The sequence below is a fragment of the Lethenteron reissneri genome, chromosome 50, assembly GCF_015708825.2.
Source record: "Lethenteron reissneri isolate LAM-NWPU_2019-01 chromosome 50, ASM1570882v1, whole genome shotgun sequence".
Classification (NCBI taxonomy): domain Eukaryota; kingdom Metazoa; phylum Chordata; class Hyperoartia; order Petromyzontiformes; family Petromyzontidae; genus Lethenteron; species Lethenteron reissneri.
Genome location: NC_083828.1, coordinates 2,209,839 through 2,231,415, shown reverse-complemented (window position 1 = coordinate 2,231,415; position 21,577 = coordinate 2,209,839). Strand labels below are relative to the sequence as shown.

The 21,577-nt window shown below is 49.9% G+C and overlaps 1 protein-coding gene across 1 annotated transcript; it reads right to left on the bottom strand.

The window, feature by feature from the left end:
- Positions 1–405: 405 nt before the first annotated feature.
- LOC133355066 (lamin-B1-like) lies at positions 406–20,536 on the bottom strand. Its single transcript, XM_061572345.1, has 12 exons — positions 20,206–20,536; positions 16,935–17,146; positions 11,802–11,958; positions 10,090–10,215; positions 9,475–9,645; positions 9,020–9,145; positions 8,206–8,426; positions 6,382–6,613; positions 5,720–5,827; positions 4,840–4,959; positions 4,185–4,298; positions 406–2,363 (listed from the first exon to the last, which is right to left on the bottom strand). The coding sequence occupies exons 1-12, from the start codon at positions 20,353–20,355 to the stop codon at positions 2,322–2,324; spliced, it is 1,779 nt and encodes a 592-aa protein (XP_061428329.1). The 5' UTR covers positions 20,356–20,536; the 3' UTR covers positions 406–2,321.
- Positions 20,537–21,577: the final 1,041 nt, after the last annotated feature.

The window sequence follows — 21,577 nt, the reverse complement described above, 5'->3', positions numbered from 1 at the left end:
TTAACGGCACACGATGTTATGCACGCAAAATGTCGCAGACTAGTTCACTGCGGTTGTGCATTACGTGCGATGCTGCGACTCATTAACGTACATATATTTTTCAGGAGATACATTAAAATAAGATTACGATATATATTTTTTTTAAAAATCTAAAATGTATATAAAGTGAAATTCTAAATACAAAAATACATCCGATTTCATCAGATCTCAGAAGGTAACCCCAGGCTCATCCTACAGTGCATCGCAGGTTGCCACTGGCCAGCATGGCAAATAAGTTAAATAACCTCCACAATCCGTACAGCGTGGGCTCTACACGGACATTAACTTAACGAGTTCAACTTCCACTGGGTGAGGCTGGGGATGATTTCACAGGAAACGTGACACGAGGCACAGCAACAAGTTGGCATGGGTATAAAAGTAAGTTTATTTTTTTGTTGTTGTCATGGACAGAAACAAAATACTTCCATAATTTCACTTGTTTCATAATTTCAGGTAAATGCGTAATTTAAAAAGACGAAAGATACTGTAGAGCATGCACTAGAAAACTCCGCTAGAAAACCTCGAATTCACAAATACTGTGCTGCGACACGCGAGGGTGCCGAGCCGACCCCAACACCGGCGCTCCCCAGCACGCGCTTCACAGTTTAATCCCGGCCCAGGTGCTCCTCTCTTTTGTCCTTCACCACGTGGCAAAGGCAGCAGTGGGAAAGTCAGTCAGTCAACTTTCAGTCTGAGAGCTGTCCACTCTGGAGGTGGTTTATGTAGAGATGTTCATCACCCACAGGATGCGTTAGTGTGCAGTGTACCCTAGAGGAGATGCGTGAACAGCCAGACGTAGTCAAGCTACTGCACGTGTTTCGATGACGGGCTCTCTCTCCTCACGACATCACGACTCTCGGCATCCATGCATGGGAACCACACGGCACGGGGAAAGCACCAGACGTGAGGGACATGGGGTGATCAAGGGTGGAGAGGGGTACATGGGGGTGAAGAGGTACATAGTGGAAGAGGGGAGGGGGGGACAGGGGGTCTAGTGGCATTGCCCTGCATGACTTAACCCCACCCCTCACCGCAGCCACACAAGATGCGTTCCCTGAAACCATTATTTATTTTAGTGCCAATGCAACACTGCAAGAGAGTGGACTGCCTAACTTTGAAACAGTGACGTGCATATCTGTACAGCACAAACCAAATTGGAGCCCACCAATAGCTCTCCGAGTGTTTTCTAGTTGTCATTTCCTGGAGAAGCTCCCAGCACGTGCTGCGAAGAATCATACATCGTGCTGAATGCCACACGGCACAACATAAAGACACGTCGGAGAGCTATACAGCACAACTATATAAACCTACGCGCTAGAATGGAGCGCATGTTTATGGACGTGGAGGGGACACGTGCGTGGCGTGGAGCAGTGGTGACTTCAGTCTCGGCCACATCGTACGGCGCAACAACACCATCGACTATAGCTACATGCATCCAACCGCGACCACACGCTCAATTCACTACCGCATGTCACCATGACCACACAGCTATCGCCACCACTACCAGTCTACCGCACAATCTACCACTACCACAGTCAACTTTAGTTGACCATTACTACCGGAGACGACTACTACCGCGGTCGACAGACACTGCAGAGTTGTTCACTACCTGTCAACCATCGTCGCGGTCGACCACTACTTGACTGACAATGCAGACTAACAGCTCCCGCCGTTAACCAATGCTGCAGTCTACCACTGCAACTGATTGGTTACGCCACCGTTGATCCCGACCACACAGTCGACCACTCCTACTCACTAAACACTGCACAGTTGACGCTGCCGGAATGCTCAACTGTGCGGTGTTGGTTGACAGTAGCAGTGGTCAACTGTGCAGTGTTGGTTGACAGTCGACTGTTCCCCTGTCAATCAACGCTGCAGTCGACCGCTCCGGCACAGCCGACCTAATCTTGACCCGAGAATCGCCACGAGAAGGGCTCCTTATGGAATGAAGGCCCCGACATAAAAACACTGCTCCTACTTACCATTGTAAATTTGTGTGTTTTTTATTTGTTCAAATTGTAAAAGCATCAAGAGAGGAAAAATAAACAAAAAATGAGTGTGGTTTGTTTTTTAGAAACCTCCCTGTCACATTTTGGGTGTTGGTTGGTACATCCTCTAACAAAGCAGAAAAAAATCTAATGATCTTTCACACTACAAATCTCTAGTAAAAGGCTACACTGGCATGAGGCTATGAGATCGACTAACTTAAAACACGTTCTCTACCATAGAAAAAAAAATATGCGAGCTGCCCGAGGGGGGGTCTCCTCTCTGCAACGCCGGACTCACATCACCACGCACTGCCGGTCGCTCGCCTGAGGATCGCCCTGGACCAGACACACGGAGATGGAGCAGAAGGGTCAGGAAACACGAGTGTGGGTGAGTGTACGTGGGCATGCCGGTGAGTGCGTGTGGAAGTGCATATATATGTGCGAGAAGGCAAGTTGGTAATAAAAGTGTATCTGGGTGTGTGGGAATATGGGTGATGTGTGTGTGGGTTTCTGTTGGTGTATGCATGGGCACACGCATGTGCATGAGTGTATGAGTTCGGGTGTGTAAGTGTGCAAGCATGTTCGGCGAGGATGTGTGTGTCGTGGCGAGTGTGTGTGCAAGTGTGGTGTGCGTATGTGCAGGCATGTGGGTGAATGTGTGGGTATATGGGCATGTGGGGGAATAGTGGAACGGTTAGTGCGCTGTGCCACAAACCCAGCAACCCGAGTTCGATTCCCGCTCATGGCAAACACCAGTGACGATTATCCGAATCGTTCTTGGGCCTCCCCTAGGTTGACTCAGCTTAAAATGAGTATCTTGTACGGTGTGTAAACATCGTCACTTGGGAGACAAAGGCGGCCGGGTGTGGTACTGGCCACCCATCCCCTCGTGTGCTGTGTCAGTCTTCATAAGTGCTCGCTCACAGAATTTGCCCCAAAAGTCTGTTAAGGGTATTCGGGGGATCTTTTGTCTTTGTATACGAGAATGCGAATGCAAATGTGTAAGTGAGAGCGTATAAAGGTGTGTGTACGTACACGTGGATGCCTGTAGATGAGTAAATAAGTGCGAGAGCAGAGGTCTATGGAATTTTCAAAAAGACCTACATCTCTGCTTTATTGATCTGTGAGGCTGACCGATGCCTATTGGTCCACCATGTTACGTATATAAGTGATATGGTAACTGCTGCTTACTCTGAGGAGTTGGAAATGAACTACTCTACAGCATGCCACTAAGAGGTGGGACCTGACCATCAGCCCAACCAAAAAAAAAGCAACCTGTTTGGGCATTTTATGTCATCAAACACTCCACCCCCTCAACTCCCCATGAGTGATGAGGCAGTTTTGGAGAGAGCGAAGACGTTTGCATACCTGGGCAGTGTACTCAAGACGAGCTCCAGTTTGGCAGCAGAGGCCTCACTCCGAATCAGTCAAGCTGCATTATCGTGTCACCAGCTGTGTAACGCTGCGTGGAAGCTACCTTCTCGGCCACAGTAATGTCCTCCCATCTCTATGATTGTAAAATGCGGAGCCCTTAAAAGGAACATCTGCACCGGTTTTGAAACATGCCTATGATCCATCCTGAGTTTAACCAGACTGGATTGTGTGAGGAGCTCACAGACTCTTGAAATATCTGGACATAACCCCATTAGTGAGCTCAAGCAGCTTCTAAATAAAGACTCTGACTCTGTTTAGCCGGATAGAGGGGGCTAAGAGGGCACAGCATGGGTTAGAGAAGAGATGGGCTGATGCGGTACAGGAGGATGTGGACTGGTACCAGCGGTGTTAAGATCGGCCTTAGTGGAGGAGGCCCGTAAAGCACGCTACTGGACAATTGGAGGCAGTTTCCCTCCAACAACAACAGAGTGCAGAGGGGTGCACCCACAACACTGCATTTTAGGCAGCTGACACGTAGTGAGGTAGCACAGTGGGTGCGCAGATAGCGCATCTGTCAGTCAACTCATAACACCTGGGTCTGTCCCATGACCTCCTGCCAGCGAGCCTTTGACACTTCATGTGGCCTCAGGGTGCACCTGGCCTGGCACAGGCGTTGTGGTGACATCACCGCCACTTAGTGGCAAACAACAGTTGTCGTTGTTATTGTACACGTGTGTGTGTGCAGGCATGCAGGTGAGCGAGGGCGAGTTGTTCATCACGCACCTGCTGGTGGAAAAGCTCCTCCTCTTCCAGCTCTGCCTCCTCCTCGTCGTCCTCGCCATCTCCCCCCAGCGCGGCGTCGGTGAGCACGCGACTCAAGTTCCTCACCGCCACCTCCTGCTCGCACATCCAGCACAAAGACACCCCCCCACCCCGTATCGTGTTAAGAGACTGTAGGAGCAAGTGCTGTTAGCGAGTAGCACCTATGAAGCGATGAAGGCCGGCACTGTGGCATACTAGGGGGTGGGTGGCCAGCACCACACCCAGCCGCATTTGTCTCAGTGGTGATGTTTTCACATCGCACCAGGTACTCATTTGAGGCTGAATCGACCTAGGGGAGGAGGCCCAGGACCAGTTCAGATAATTGTCACTGGTGTCAGCTGTGAGCAGGAATCAAACTCGGGCCGCCAGGTTTGTTGTAGCACAGCGCGCTAACCGCTCTCCATCCAGCACAAAGCCAGCAGTCACAACCACTCAGGGACATAGACTAATTCACCTACCCAGACTTGTTACACACACAGCCAGATTCACTACATTCACCCATCCACACTCACCACACTCACCCAATTACAATGGCCACTCACCTACCCCGACTCAGCACACTGACCCCAATTACACTCGCCGCACATTCACCCACCCAGGCTCACAACACCCTCACCTGGCCGGATGAGTCAAAAAGGCTGGTGAAGATCTGGTCTCCCGAGCCCCAGGTTGCCTGGCTCTTCCACAGCAAGTCCGTGGGCGGGTTGTGAGCCACGTGGGAGTCCGATGCCCACACCTGCCACCCACAGCCACAACAGAAACTCCCTCCATCACCAATGACACAGGGGAACAACACCGCGACAACCACAACCACCACCCTGGCCTTAACAGACTGTTGGGGCATGTACTGTTAAGCGAGCACCTATGAAGGCTAGAATGGTATACGAGGCGGTCGGAGGCCAACACCATGTTCGGCTGCTTTTGTCTCCCCAGTGCTGGTTTCACACCCTGCACCAGGTACTGTACTAATTTAAGGCTGAGTCAACCTCGAGGAGGCCCAGACCTGGCTCAGATAATCGTCACTGTCATCGGTCGTGAGTGGGAATTGAACTCGGGTTGCTGGGTTTGTAGCGCAGTTTGCTAAACATGACACTACCACTCCCCCACAATGACAACAACCGCCGTCTCCCAATAAGTGACATCACCATGGCACTTGTGCCAGGTTAAGTGCACCTTAAGGCCATATGAATTGTCGAAGGATCACCGGCAGATGATGGGACAGAACCAGGTGCCAGGAGTTGACCGACCGAGATCACTGACAGATGCACCACCTATGCTCTCCACCATGCCAACTTGCTGCCTGACGCTCCACTCGTTGCGTTACTCTTTGGTGCAAATGGTTTGGCGACTGCTTAGTTAAGGTTTGACCTGGGGATAGTCCTCGTGGCTGGTTGGCTGGATGTTAGGGCTCGTGTTGTCGCACTTCACAAGCTACACCGGGTCGACGGCACCCGTGCAGCGGTGTGTCTCTGTACTGCGCCCTCCCCTCCCCTCACCGTGACCGTGGCATTGGCCTTGAGGACATATCGCGACGTGAACTTGTAAGTGATCTCGTCCTGCTCCCCCACCTTCCTCTTCAGCAGCCACGCTCCCAGCGGCTGGTCCTAGTACACACAGCACAGCACAAAACAGCACGCGTGTACTCACCCCCACACATGTACTCACTCGACAAAGCACACGCGTGGAAGTTGCGACGATGGTGAGTGCAGTGTTAGTCATGATTGTGAGTACTAATTACAATAATGGTCAATTATAAGTAAGGGTTTTGGTTATTATTGTGATGACAACAGCTATTCATTACGGTTAAAGCGAGTGCTTTTCATTACGATGAGTGTGAACGCTGTTAATATTTTTGTGACGATGGCGAGTGATGGCGGCAAGTGGCGAGTGTGATCTTGTTGAGAACGAGTGCTGTATTAACGATGAAGGCGAGTGCTCATTAACAAGACGATGGTGGCAAGCGTCAAGAGTGTGTGATCCCACTGATGAAGAAGAGTGTTGCGTTGTTGCAATAGTGTCGGGTGTTGAGAGAGTGATGCTGCCGATGGAAGGCGAGCGTTCAAGGTGTCACGATGCTGACGATAGCGCGTTAAGCAGCGCGATTACGACGATGGCGAACATAACGGCGGCGAGCGTGTGTGCGTGGCTCAAGCCTCACCTGGGCCGAGGTGTTGCGGAGTCTCACGAAGCGGCCCTCTTGGTCAGCCTCGTCGATGGCCACGGGCCCCGAGGCGTGTGCGTGCTGTCTCACGCTGCTCGAGCTGCTTGCCTCGCGCTCCTCCACCTCCACGCGCTTGCGCTTACCCCTCCCCGTGCGCACGCTGCTGCTGCGCGACGCCGACGTGCGCGACACCGTGACCCGCGACGCCGGGCTTGGTGACAGCTTCAGCCTGCACGCAGTCACCACGGAGACACCACAGGGTTACCATAGAGACAGTACATCGACATCATGGAGACAACGTGACCCGTGACGACGGGCTCAGAGACAGCTTCAGCCTGCACGCAGTCACCACGGCAACACTACATAGTAACCATGGAAATGCCATGACCTTACCACGCCATTACCATGGAGCAACCATGACTTGACAACAGAGACACCACACCATTACCATAGCGACACCACGATGTTACCAGACACCGTGGCAAAACCACGACATTGCACTTGTACGTCAGTCCATTGCTTATTCTTAAAATACTTTTACACTTTCTGTAGTTTTGTAAGAATTCAGATCATACAAGTACGGGACACAGAAAAAATACTGAATTAAGAAAATTTGTCAAATCATGGAGGGGGTGAATAATTACATCTCTATTGTAAACAGATCATATGACCGTCAACCCATCACGTGACCTCCCACGGCTGTCATGTGACTTCACTCTCAAATAGATACCACATCCTACCATAGGAACCAATCTCATCATGTGACACCCATCAACTGCTCCCACAAACTGGTCACAAAGCTACATTTTAATCCTGAATACGCGTTTGTATTTAGATGCCACGTAATTTATTAATAATTATTATTATTATTATGTCCACGCATACATGCGTGGACATTAACACGTTGGAATCAATTGAGACAGCAGATTCCTTAGCAAGAGAGATGTGGGAACAAGAGAGACATTAACAGAGGGCGTGGAGCACAGGCAGTGTCAGCAGCTGTCATCTTCACAGCTAACATTGTGTATCCATTAAGAGAACAAACTCGGCTTATTTTATAGCCTCTAACGGTGTGCAGTGATTACTGCAGTTTGTATAGTAGCATTCGTTCGGCACTCTGTGGTGGTGCCTCTGCATCCTTACAGTGCACATTTAAAAAAAGAAAGTAGCAGGTAAATTTATGCTCTAATGAGCTTTGAGGCAGTGCTCCCCTCCTGTTTACAGCAGGGGAGAAAATTCACATTCTCATGGTGGGGTCAAGTCTTTGCATAGGACAACCACTGTTGACTTCTCCACAATGTGGTACTCATTCTTATGGCCCCAGAGGGATGATGGGCTCAATCAACCCCCCCAGTATTTGAACTCGCAACCCTTCCGATTCGGAGCTGCTTGCACTATCGCTGAACTAACTGGCCGGACAAAAAGCTAAAATTTTATTGAGTTGGACAACGATGAAGATGTTTATTTGATCCATAAAGGGTTTTTTTTGGGTTAGATCACGTAAATATAAATGTGCGATTAAACCCACCACCACCCGACGCAGCTGAAGTTGTAACAAATTGCCACATTTTGTTTACGTGACAAACCTTGCTAATTGGCTGTCGGGTGGTGGCGGGTTTAACGACACATTTATATTTATGCAATCTAACCCAAAAATACTTTATTATAGATAATTTGGTCGTAAAAGCTTACGTGTCAAAATTATAATTGAACAACTGTAACCCTGGTGTGCGATTCCCCCATCTTGGTGTGTGTGTGGGTTGTAAAATGTTAATTTTAGATTATTAGACGGGGGGAGGGGGGGGGGGCAAGAAGCCACACCTCTCCTCCTCGCCCTCCAGCAGCTTGCGGTAGGCGGAGATCTCCATGTCGAGCGCCAGCTTCACGTCCAGCAGCTCCTCGTACTCGTTGAGCTGCGCCTGCATCTGCTCGCGAAGCTCCGACAGCTCGCGCTCTCGCTCGGCCAGCGCACGCCGGTGGGAGTCACGTTCGTGCGCCAGGCTGTCCTCCAGATCCCGCACGCGCGACTCCAGCACAGAGGTCTGCATTGCGGTGGCACACACGCGGGCGCACGCGCAAAACATTTATTAGCACGCACGCACGCACTGGTTACCATGCCCACTCACTCGCTTTACCTGTCCAGGCATGGCGCTAGCGGTAGACTTGGGGTCAATTGCAATTGGCATCGTGCAATTTGTAATGAATTGCAATGTCGTTGTAATTTCAGCTAACAATGCTGTTATATCTGTAATTAGAATTGAGCCTTGGTCTATCGGCCTGTGTGTGCATATTAGGTGCGATAGTGCAATGCGCTAACGACTTCGCTGTGTACCCAGCGACCTGAATTTGATTTCAGCTCGTGGTCAATATCACCGATTTTTATCCGAACCGGTCCTGAGTCTCACCTAGGTCACCTCAGTCTTAAACAAGTACCTGGTGCAATGTATAAATATCAGAACTGAGGAAGAAAAAGGTGGGCCAGGTGTGGTGCTGGTCATACCATCCCCTCGCACACCGTTCCGCCCTTCATGGCCACTTATTAAATGGCACTTGCCCCAACAGCCTGTGTAGATTACACAGGGGATCTTTCAGTGTGTGTGTGTATATAAAGTGTATATTTTGTGTGTGTGAGCACCTGTTTCTGCGCGTTGTTGAGCTGGCTCGTGAGAGTCTCCACACGGAGGGTCATCTCCGAGAGCTCCTCGCGCGCCCTATTGGCACTGGAGCTGTTCTTCTCGGATGACAAGCGTGCATTGTCAATCTGCACACACAGACACACACAGACAGTGAGACAATTTACAAGAATTCACAGGACAAGCACATAACCAGGAGGTGCAGGGAAGGACAACAAATTTAAACAAGTGTAGTTTGTTGGTGGTCTCAAACATGGCACCAATGATTAGTAAAAAAAAAATCCCTGAAAACATGTTTTTACTTAAGTTCACTAAATATTATAGATATATTGCAGCTATGAGACACTATTCTCATGGCATCACTCTACCGCTCACAGGTGAGGCCATGCACCATAACGAGACCACGCAGGTCAGGCCGGGAAACACAAATGACGCCGCTGCCCACAACCCCTCACACCTTGGCACGGAAGTTGATCTCCAACTCTTGCTTGTAAGCGTTCACTTGATCAGCGTGCGCCTCCCTCAACTCCAGCAGCGCCTGTCCCAGCTTGCTCTCGTACTCCCGCTGACGCCCAGAGTCCACCTCCACCATGCGCGTCTCGTGCTTCTTCCGCGTCTCGCGTACCTCCTGCGGCGGCGGCGGCACGGAGGCACGCCACAAGCGTCACGGGGGCAAGGAGGGGAACTCCACCAACACGATGCCAATATGCAACGACCGAAAACTTTCTTCTTCAGATTATTTTTATTATCCTGTCGATTATCAAATTACTTTTTCAAAAGCACACGCACATGCTCTCTCATCTTCCTCATCTATTTCTACATTTTGACATGGGTCCACCTTCCAAGAACCAACATGCAAAATGACGATGATGTTTCCTCAATTACAACTGAAACAAGTAGAGCAGCATTCTAATTAACTCAAAACAACTTGATTAGCCGATAAAAAAAATCTTGACAGGATAATAATCTACGTACTCGTTTCTGCCTTAACACTTTCGTTGACTTGCACGAAACAGCATGAGCATTAGAGGGGGGCACAGGGAGAGTTGGAGCACACGCCGAGGGAGCACACCTCCTCAAAGACGCTCTTGCGGAACTCCAGCTCCTCCTTGAGGCTCTGTGCGCGGTTCTCCAAGTCCACACGCTGCAGGGTCTCCTCAGCCAGCTGCTTCTTGGTGGAGGCGAGGACTCCCTCCATCTGCACAGACGCACAACAAAGACCCCCCATATAGCCTTGACAGACTTGCGGCAAGTGCTGTTATCAAGTAGCACCTATGAAGGCCGGCAAGGCACAGGAGGGGGTCAGTGGCCAGCATCACGCCTGCCTGCCCTTGTCACCCATTTGGCGATGTTTACACACCACACAGGTGCACACAGAGGTGTGCAACCCTTTCCCCTATCTCGCCATCACCATACTATTGCCATGCTTTCAGGGTCTCAATTTAAGAACCGATTAGTTTACAATCTCGTTTTTCTGGTTTTAGTTCTAAATTTTTTGCTGTCCCATTTGTGCCGTTTGTTTGCTCGCATAAGCCTTATTGTAATATTAGCATGCATCTTGCAAATGCAATTCTGATTCGGGAAAAAAACATTTTCAAAAGTGCACACATCATGCGCACAAGAAATTTATATCAATCTTTAAATCAACGTAATGTTACATACTTAATGTTTGGATATTACCCAGCACTTTGAAGGCAAAGGCTGATAGGGATCACAGATTTAAAATCACAAACCTGCTAGCCTGAGGTGGAAAAAAAGCAGGACAGCAAGTGGGTTTAAGCAGCCACATGTGTTATCTGCTCCTTCCCTATGGCTGTTAATGGGCCCTCCAATTTCCTCCCACAAGCGACACTCTCATTAGAAAAAGATTCACAGGGCAGGATCTTCCTTATATCGGCTTAAGACTATAGGGAAGCTTTCTTGGATCAATAAATATTATTTTACAGACGTCTATATAGTATGTCACATATGCAACTTGGTGGGGCCTGAGATACATTTATATAGTGTATGAGTGTTTACACCATTCACAAATACTGCATTGGGTGTGGGCGGGTTAATTGGTCAGGGTAGAAATGCATGATGTCGAAAATTGTCGATGGCCAGATGTCTCAGCGGCACAGGGAGCGACTCACAATCGTAAGGTTGCGAGTTCTGATCGTGGTTGGGTGTGGATTCAGCCCATCATGCCTCTGGGGTGAGTAAAATAGGTACCACTTTGTGGGGAAGTCAATAGTGCTTGTTCTATGGACAGATGTGCCTCCATCATATCAATTTGGAATTTCCACCAGTGTTTCAAGAGTTGTGAACTGGAGTTAAACACCAATGCCTCAAAACTCATTTGAGCAGGAAATCGCTTTTAACTATCAACTTTAACTCCTTCACAGGCAACACAGCTATAATTCCACAATTGTGTAATCACCAGCAATCAAACAACGGACACTGCACTGTATCCCCAGATGTGAAGGCCGTAGCAGCTGCAGTAACACCCACTGTATTTCCCTCATCAACCAAAACGCCCTCCATCTTGGAATCTCGGCATCCAGCTTAAACCTCAGGCCTCCAACGTCATTTCATTTCCTACGAAAACCCGGTCCACCCCTGCCTCCCACCCCCCGAATGACCCCGTGAGGTTTTACAGACACTGCCCACAACCCCTTTTGGCTAACGCCTCCCGTGTGGCTGGGTCTGGTTACATCTGGAGCGACTGGAATTTTTGGGGTTTTTTTCTCATTTCCTGCCAGTGTTGTCACCGCGGCAGCCCTGCCGGGCCCAGTTCGGACCCACCTTGGCGAGCTGGGCTTTGATCTCGTTGAACTCGGACTGCAAGCTCTTATTGTCAGACAGCGCGGACCCCAGCGCCACCTCCTTGGCCCCAAGCTGCGCGTCCAGGTCACGAGCCCGAGCTTGAACAGTCGCGAAATCATTGTCACGCTTTGATAGCCTGAGGGATCACACACCACGCAACATGCACATCATGCACACCGCCAACCGACACACACCACGTACGATACACAACCCCCACCATTACACCGCACGTACATTCATTACAAAACACACTGCGAACCACTAATGACCACCACACCGTATTGGATATACATCCACCACCATGCAGAGCTCCATACATTAAACACACACCATAAAACACGTACTCCAGACAAACAAATCACACACATCCTGTTCAGCACACAGTTTACCATATACAAACCACACAAACCTTGAACACCATTCAAATTACATCAAATATACAACACACACACCATGCATGCACCACTCTTTCACCATGTAGAAATGTGAATGACCTGTGGAGTCTGCTGCTGAAGAGCACTGCTCTGCATAAGACATGAAGATGGGATGATGTCACAAGCTGTAACTATATAAGCAAAGTGGGTGCAGCTGGGAAACCAACCCAGGCACCTTGAGCGAAAGCTCAGTCGCCAATTGCATAACGTTCCTTAAATGACATTTCCCCTTTTAACAAAATTCGTAATGATTTACAAGGCAAACTAAGGAGAAACATTCCTTAAAATGGTTAATGCAACCGATCACAGAACTAAATCAAGGACTCGGTGCCTAGCAACTGCCACGAAAACCCAAAATAAAACAAATACCAATTTATTCTTAGGTTTTTTCGGTAAAGTCACGTAGGTAAAAAATTAAAATTAATAAATAGTAAAAAAAAATTATTTTACTTTTTATTAATTTAATTTTTTTACCTACGTGACTTTACCGAAAAAACCTAAGAATATGAATCCTTGCAGTCACGAAAGCTTCAAATCTAGAATAAATACCAATTTGTTTGCACTGCTCGCCTGGGTTTCACTCTGCGGTACAGAGTTCCCGGCGAGTCTGAGTCACGTCCAGGTACCACAGCCACACCCAGGCACGAGGCCTCACCCTGTGCGAGTGGCAGCAGACACAACATGGACGCGGTGCCGGGCAGGAGCACGGGCTCAAAGGGACTCAACGAGACCACAGCGACTCGACAAAACAGAAACTTGCACAAGTGAATCTTTCACAATGAAACACTCCTCCATAATTCATACCGCGTCTCCGACGATAACGCACGCAACTCCCTAATCAGGGCATATTTACGAATGCGTATGTGTAAGCTGGGTGGGGTAATGGGGAAGATTGTGGCTCTGTGGTCAGTTAACTTCCGCCAGCTCGTGCGGCGGAGACCAGAGCAGGATGCTTATTCACACCACAGCCGCCTATCGCTCACACCGCACGCTTGGCAAAAACCAAAAGGGGCGCGGTTCATTTCTCAAACTGCACAGGAACTTTCGAGGAATAGAATACAACTTTTTTTTAAGGTAGAGAGAGTTTGCTGCAGCCAACAGCAAGACAAATTATGAATAAATGAGGAAGTGAAAACTGTCAGCCTGCTTGTGAAGTGAGCCAACGGTTTGGCATGGCGGCGCAGTCACGCAGAACGAACGGGGGGCATGGAAGGAAGCGAGGGAAAACCCCGCACGGGCACGCCCTGTTGAAGAAGGCAGCACCCCACCCCCACTCGCCTCCAGGCGACTTTCAAAACTGACCAATCACAGCGAGCCGTACTCTGGGCTCATTTGTTCGAGATCCAACAACCAACAAAGCTATCGTGGCAAGCGAGGCCACTTCTAGCACACGGCCACTGCAGCACATTCTTGACATCGCTCGCATTGCCAGCACCAAGCGGGCAAGCACCCAGTGTGTATGTTCACAGGCTGCTCCATTCCTGGAGAACTCCCCAAAACTGCATTTAGGACATTCGCAACGGCTACTTAACTTACACAAGCCACAAACAATGGATAAAGGTCCCTCATTTGGCCTCACTAACTGCATAAGTGTTGTCAGAGCACATTAAGGCTAGCATGACACAGGCAAGAGACCATGCCCTTTTTCTACCCATTACCAAAATGTTAGAATTATACACCCTTCTCATTTATGCCATGTCCTATTAACTATTTATTATTTTACCAGGTAAGGCCCACTGAACGATTATAGCTCTTTTGCAAGAAGCGACCTGGTCACAAATGACAGCTCAAGTGGCTTACGTGGAAATTTATAGCAGCAAATGTTGACTATAAATGTGCAGGACCCGGAGAAAAATCCATACAACCACAGTAAGAACATACAAACTCAAAATATACAATCTTGATTTGAAGCTTTTGTGACTGCAGGAATCCACTCTTTGGTTGTTTCGGTAAAGTCACGCAGATATAAAATAAATACAAGAGTCAGGGTCGGGATCGAACCCATGACCTCCTGTATACCAAGTGAGGGAGATAGCATCTAGACATTATGGCGCCCATGTCTGCTTAGAAGACACACAGGACAGGTTCAAATACCACTTTCGTGTTTGGTAAAGAAACGAAACTGGGATCGTAAAGCAGCAGGTTGAGACATTATGCAACCAAACGCACTATTGCATATGTAGTCAATACAAAGTCCAGAAATGGGGGGGGGGGGGGGGGGTTGTGCTTCAGGAATATAGCTGCCAAAGACGATACACTGGGGCTGTAAAATGTGTGGCTCCACCATCTCACACACATGCGCACTCTATCTTACGGTCTCCCATCACAGCCATGTTCAACACTCTCACTCTTGCGCTCTCCCTCACTCACACCCATGGAAGTGCAGTGGAAGCCAATGGCTCAATCAGGTGACGATAACTCAGCTTTGGAAGTCCAAGACGCGGGGAAAACACAGCCCCTGCCTGGCTTCCCATAAGCTCCTTTACAGGCACAGTGCAGACTGGACTAATGAGTGACGCCCCACAGGTGGCGGGGTCAACAGCTGCTGCGCTCGCCCCACAAAGCGTTGCCTGTGGCTGCACAAGCGCAGCTGTTCCACCCCTCGACAGCAAAACTATCGCTGACAGCCCACAACCGCACCGCATGGATGCACCCACGCCCCAGGTGTCATGGCATGGTGGTGGGGGTACTGCATGTACCATCACCTGCCCGCTCGCTCCTCCTGCACACGTGTCGGCCGTCAGTCACAAATCCCCATAAAAAAACTACCCGCCAACATGGGAAAGACAAACACGCGCGTGTGGACAGGGGGGGGGGAGGTTCCATCTCCCGCACCAAACTTGGACAGAGCTGCTTTGTCTTGAGGTTCTGGTATTTTTATTTCAGTCTCTTTCTCGTGCTTGATTGGCACGAAGTTGTTTTGTCACCAAGAGGCCCCAAGCCGTATCCCTGAGCTTGATGGGTTACCACTGGATCCCACAGCACAATACCTCCCAACGCTACGGCCACTCTTCACGCGTGGACGAGGTGCGATCTCGTAGAAATGCTCGGGACGTATGCCGCCCTGTAGCCCGAGCACTACCCACACCAACTGCAGCTATATCATGGGACCTCCTTTGCCAGTACCAAAATATGAGAATAGGTTTTCCACTTTTTTCTGGCAACAAAACATGTTAAAACACAAAACTGAAACATTTTACAAGGAATCATGTCTGCATTAACCACAATACTTGTGGTCAGAATGTAAAAAAAAACACTGATAATATATACATTGTCTTTGAAACTGATTGGTCCACACCAAAGACAGCTTTCTTTTGAGCCTCGTCTCAAAATGGTGTTAGACCAGAGGACTGCTGTATGCCTTTTGGCGTCCTCTGGTCTAACACCGTTTTGAGACTAGACTCAAAAGAAAGCTGTCTCTGGTGTGGACCAATCAGTTTCAAGGATAATGCATATATTACTCTTTGGTTCTTTCGGTAAAGTCACATAGGTAGAAATAATAATATATCACGACGTTTCCATTGCCCACACAAGCAATCGTCTTCAGGTTCTAACAGTTGTGTGAAAACCCTCCCCGTAGAGGCGGTTCAATCTTGATTTGAGGCTTTCGTGACTGCACAGGAATCCAGTTTTTGGTTATTTCGGTAAAGATTGAACCGCCTCTACGGGGAGGGTTTTCACACAACTGTTAGAACCTGATGACGATTGCTTGTGTGGCGATCGAAACGTAGTGATCTATTATGTTTTCTACCTACGTGACTTTACCAAAAGAACCAAAGAGAATGGATTCCTGCAGTCACGAAAGCCTCAAATCAAGATTGAATTAATATATTATCAGAGTATGTTTTTTGTTTGCATTCTGACCACAAGTATTGTGGTTAATGCAGACATGATTCCTTGTAAAAGGTTTCAGTTTGGTGTTTTAACATCTCAACACCTGTTTTGTTGCCAGAAAAAAGGGGAAACCCTATTCTCAACTGCAGCTATAACGAGTTTTATAGGGAAAACCAATGGTGTCATATAACCTGACACCTGATGCATCAACTTTACGTGACCTGGACAAACCCATGTAATGGAGAACAAGCCACAGGTAGCAACAGCCCTCGGGCACCAGCCGCACGTGAGAACCGAGAGCACGCGGACATAAACCACAAATTGTGCCGGCACGTGCCGGCGCGTGCCATCACCCGGGGCACTTCCTCTCACCACACTCCACGCACCGCGGATCTGAGCAGCCGTAATCCCGCCAGTGCAGCACGCACTATCGTCAGCAGGCTCTGAGGCCCGTGCGGTGGATACATCTACAAGGGCGGTGCGGGATGTAATACGGTGCGGCGTGGTATGTACGGTGATGTGGCGTGATGAAGTGTTGGCTTACGGTACACAGTAACACGTGTAGTATGTCGTACCATGGTATGTTGTATTGCAGTGTGTGGCCTATCGTGGTGTATAATGTAACAGAGTGTTATATAGCGTGGATTGTACATTGTGAAATTGTGCGATGTATCCTGTTGTCCCAGTGTGCTGTGCCAGTGTCGTGTGATGTATCATGTACGATGGTGACCTATTGTGGTGTACTGTGACGTATTGTGTACTGTAACTCGGTGACACGCATCACGGTATTTTTCTGATGTACCGTATCATCTATCGTGCCGTGCCGGTGTGCTGGCGCACTCACTTGGCGTGCAACTCCTCGTATTCGGCGCGGTACTTTCCAGCCTCGATCTGCAGGCGAGCACGCTCCCGCGCCGTGTCGTCCAGCAGCGCACGCGCGTCCGCGAGCTCCTGCTCGTAGGCGGAGCGCACGCCGCTCACCTCACGTGTGACCACCTGCTCGCTCTGCGACACTTGCATCAGCAAGCGGCTGTTCTCCGTCTCCAGCGAACGAACCTGAGCAAGACGCGACACCTTCGTTTACGACCAGATAACAGCAGCATACGTTCCTACGGTGTATAAATACAACCTTATCTCTACCTCTGATGTCGGCTTCCACGGAATGCTCTTTAACACAAAGAGTTGAACTGCTCCGAATGGTTACTTCACCTCATGACATGCCACCAATAGCACAATCAGTTAAAACTGGAGAAAAACCAAAATGAAACTGCATTCCAAGACGTTTTAGAAAAAAGACGGAACTACATTTAGCCTTCAATTGCAAAAGACAACTTTTGAGAAGGAAAAATAACAAATAACCAGTTGTTTTTTTGGAGCCAAGCTGGATTGAGCATGGTTAGTACTTGGATGAGAGACTATCTGGATATATCAAGTTTGGCCTGCGAGACAGTCAGGAAATTGTCAGGACACCAATGGTGGAGCTTTCTGCATCACTCCCTCGTTGACATGTGGTTTCCCTCACTTGCCACTCATTTAAGGGAACTGGTCAAACATCACCAATACAGGACCCTCCCCCCCTGAGGAAGTGTCTTGAGACTCAGTGAGGCTTTGCTGGTTCAAGGGCATTTTTATTGTGATTGAGAAGTCACATTTTCGCAGGGAAGCCTCAGTGTGAACACAAGCATTTTAACATCCGCTTAGTCAACCGGATTGCTGTTGGAGTTTGGACTTAGATGCATAGCCCAGCATATCAGAGATCCAGACTAGCAAGTCAGGGAGCACAGTGAGCAGCTTTATACAAATAATGTGATCTCCTTCCCGTAGTGTTTTGCATTAGTGTAAAGTGATTTTTCATTTTCACGTGGGGTGTTTTATGTGACCAGTCACAGGAGACTTACATTTATAGTGCAAGAAGTCCTAGCTTAATAGAAGCAGGAAATGTTGTAAACTCGGTTGTCCTACGCCTTATGGACACTTCAGAACTAGTAAGCCATGGGCCAGTGTGCCATTTGGTACCAACTGAGGCATCAAAACACAAATAGACTCGATCCTCAGCCATGATGAATCCACTGTTGGATGAAGGGCTCCTCCTAAGCCACTACCACCATCCCCGCAACGTTCCCACCATATACTTTAAATGGCCAAAAAGAGCTTTTCGTGACAACTCAATAAAAATGGTTATTACATAATCCACTTGCAATGTCCATATGAAGATCTTACCACGAAAGTTTATTCCGCCTCTCGTGACATTGGTGCGTACGTGTGTGCTCACGGCGTCTCTGCGGATCTCCGGTTGAGCATCGCCCTCGTCTCAAACGAGACACAAGGGAGCTGCTGTCTTCTAAACCCGTGAAGCCGCAATTCCATAGAGATCCCGTTTTTAGCTTCAGCTCTGGGCATAGCGCATCCACGCGACTACGCGTGCTGGGGGGGGGGGGGGGAGTCTTGAGTTGATGGGAAATTCTTAAGCCTGAAGTTTCCTTGACACAAACCTCTGGTTGCATAGGCACCATCATCATCAGTTTTCAGTTCAGTTTTCATTTATTAGGTATAACCCTGTGAGCCTCTGGAGGAACCCGTCCGTGCGGGTACCATGTGTTGGTGGGGGGTGACCACGTGAACGCGGCGCTGACGCGAGCGACAGGAGAGGACCCTTACAAGGAGACGCCTGGGGAAATGCGGTCACTGACCTCCAAGGAGCGGGCAGGAGAAAGCCGCGCCTCACCAAGTCACCCACAACCCCCTAATTAATCCCCTCGCCAACTCATCAACCTCCTCACAGACAAACAAACCACTCGCCTCCCCGTACCAATACTGTACACACAAAACCACTTTACACCCCCCCCCCCCCCCCCCAAATTCAACTCACCAATCCATTCACCCCTTCATCGACTAACCACTCACCCGTGCCCCAACACTCTTAAGTGTTAACTCAACAATTCACTCACCCCCTTAACCAATACACACAAAACCATTTCACACCCTCACCCACCCCCTAAATTCACCCACCAACCCATCCACTCACTCACGGACTAACTCACCACTCACCCTTATCCACCATAACTTGTTCGCGTTAACCACCCGACCACGAGAATCACACTCACTCACACCTCCAAACCACTCATCCACGCCCTGATTGACTCCCACACGCAACCACCCATTCACATTTATCACCACCACTACTACCCCAGTCATTGTATTATCATTACATTTTACATTGCGGTTACATAAATGTGCAGCCATGTCTCGCACGTGGCTTAAAACGAGCCATTGACACACACACGAGGAACAGCGAAACACAATTAAGATGTCACAGAAGACACCGACACCAGATATTTACACAAGGCGCGAGGTTGTGACACAACTCCCTTAACCTAATACACCCTCTTGATACACTAAATTTAGCTGTGACGGTCCCACCTAATGAAGGAAGCTTGTGTTGCCTCCGAAACGTCGTGATTTATTATTTTATTTCTATTATTTTTATTTTGTATTATTAGTTTATTTTTTCTTTATTTTTTACCTACGTGGCTTCACCGAAAAACCCTAAGAGTATGAATCCTTGCAGCTTCAAATCTAGAAATATTCACACAACAACCTCGCGTGTCAGTGAGTGAGAGAGAGGCCATAACGGGCGTAGCACGTGGGGGGCGGAGGAGACGCCGCCGGTTCCACCTCCTCCTCCACCACATGGACACCGCCACGGGCACGTGGCACGAATGGCGATGCGACCAACGATGATGATCGCTGCTGCTCGTTACGCCGCCGATGTTGATGTTGGAGAAAGCTGCCCGTGATTATTCCGACGGTGATAATTGGGTTAATTTTGCTATTTCTGATTATTCCGATGGCGGTTATCGATTGCCCCTCCTCCCCCCCCAATGAAGATAATGTTAACGACAATATCGAGTCGTGTTGTTAATTACATTAGTTACCTTAACCCCCCTACGAACCCCACCGAGGGGGGGGGGGGGGGCGAGGAGGAGGCCGAGGAGGCGGCCGGTGGCGGTTGGCGGCTCCGGGCCCGGCCGGGGAGACAAACCCACGACCCCCTGCCGCCTCACGCAACGCCGCAAACACTCGTGCGACAACAACGACGACAACGACGACGTTACCTTGTCGATGTAGATGGCGAGGCGATCGTTGAGGTTAATGAGATCGTCCTTCTCGCGTTGCCGCGAGAGTCGCGTCGGGCTCAGGGGCGACGCCAGTGACGAGCGTCCCGCGCTGCGGGGCCCGCTCGGCGTGGCCGTGGCGGACGACATCGCTGCTGCTGCTCCTGCTGCTGCTCCACAAGCTTGTCAACTCGCTCTCGTCAATCCTCCTCAAGTGAAGGCACCACCACCACCGCTACCGCTGCCACCACCGTCACCGCCGCTGCGCTTTGTGAGGGACGCGACCGTTCCTCCTCCTCCTCCGACAACGACTCGAGGCGGCGCGAGGGGGGGGGGCGGGGGGCGGTCGCGGGGGGCGGGGCGAGCGGGCGGTGACGTCACCGAGCGCGCGCGCGCGCGCGCGGCACCGCAAGCAAGATGGAGGAGCGCACGTGACCGCGCGCCGGCCAATGGGGAGAGCGAAGCGGCGCGCGCCGTTTCTTGGTTCCCGCGCTTTTTTTTATTTTCGGTGAAGTGCAGAAAATAATTAATTAACACTTTAATTAATAATTGCACAAACAACACGCGCGAACTCCACACCGTTCGCAACAACATTGCCCCTCTAAATAATAAAACACGATACAGGCAAACGTTTCTGGTAATAGCTCTTTTATTAATTAATTGCAGCGATGAAGGAGAAAACAAATCTTCTAATTTTCCCCGCACCCTCCTCGTCATACTGCGAATGTGGCAATGGGGGGGGGGAGCGAGTAACACTGCGCTTGCTCAAAGTTATTTTCCACGATGCTGCCAATGGAGAAGGCTCCACACCGGAAGCTTTGCGCTTTGTTTCAATGGGGGACAAAGGCGGCGTGCCCCCCCCTCCCCCATGGACTCTATTGGCTCGCCTCCTCCATTGATGCCATTGGCTCCTCCCCCCATCGACTCCATTGGCCCGCGCCCCCCCCCAATTGAGTCCCCCCCCCTCCCATTGACTCTACCCCCCCTCCCATCGACTCCATTGGCCCGCGCCCCCCCAATTGACTCCATCCCCCCTCCCATTGACTGCATTGGCCCGCGCCCCCCCCCAATTGACTACGTTGCCCCCCCCAATTGGCTCTATTGCCCCCCCCATTGACGCCATTGCCGCCCCCCATTGACTACATTGCTCCCCATTCACTCCGTGCCCCCCCCCCATTGACTACATTGCCCCCCATTCACTCCGTGCCCCCCCCATTAAACTACATTGCCCCCCATTCACTCCTTGCCCCCCTCCCCCATTCACTCCATTGCCCCCCCATTCACTCCATGGCCCCCCATTGACTACATTACCCCCCCCCCCCCCCCATTGACTAGATTGGCCCACGCCCCCCCCCCCCCCATTGACTCCATA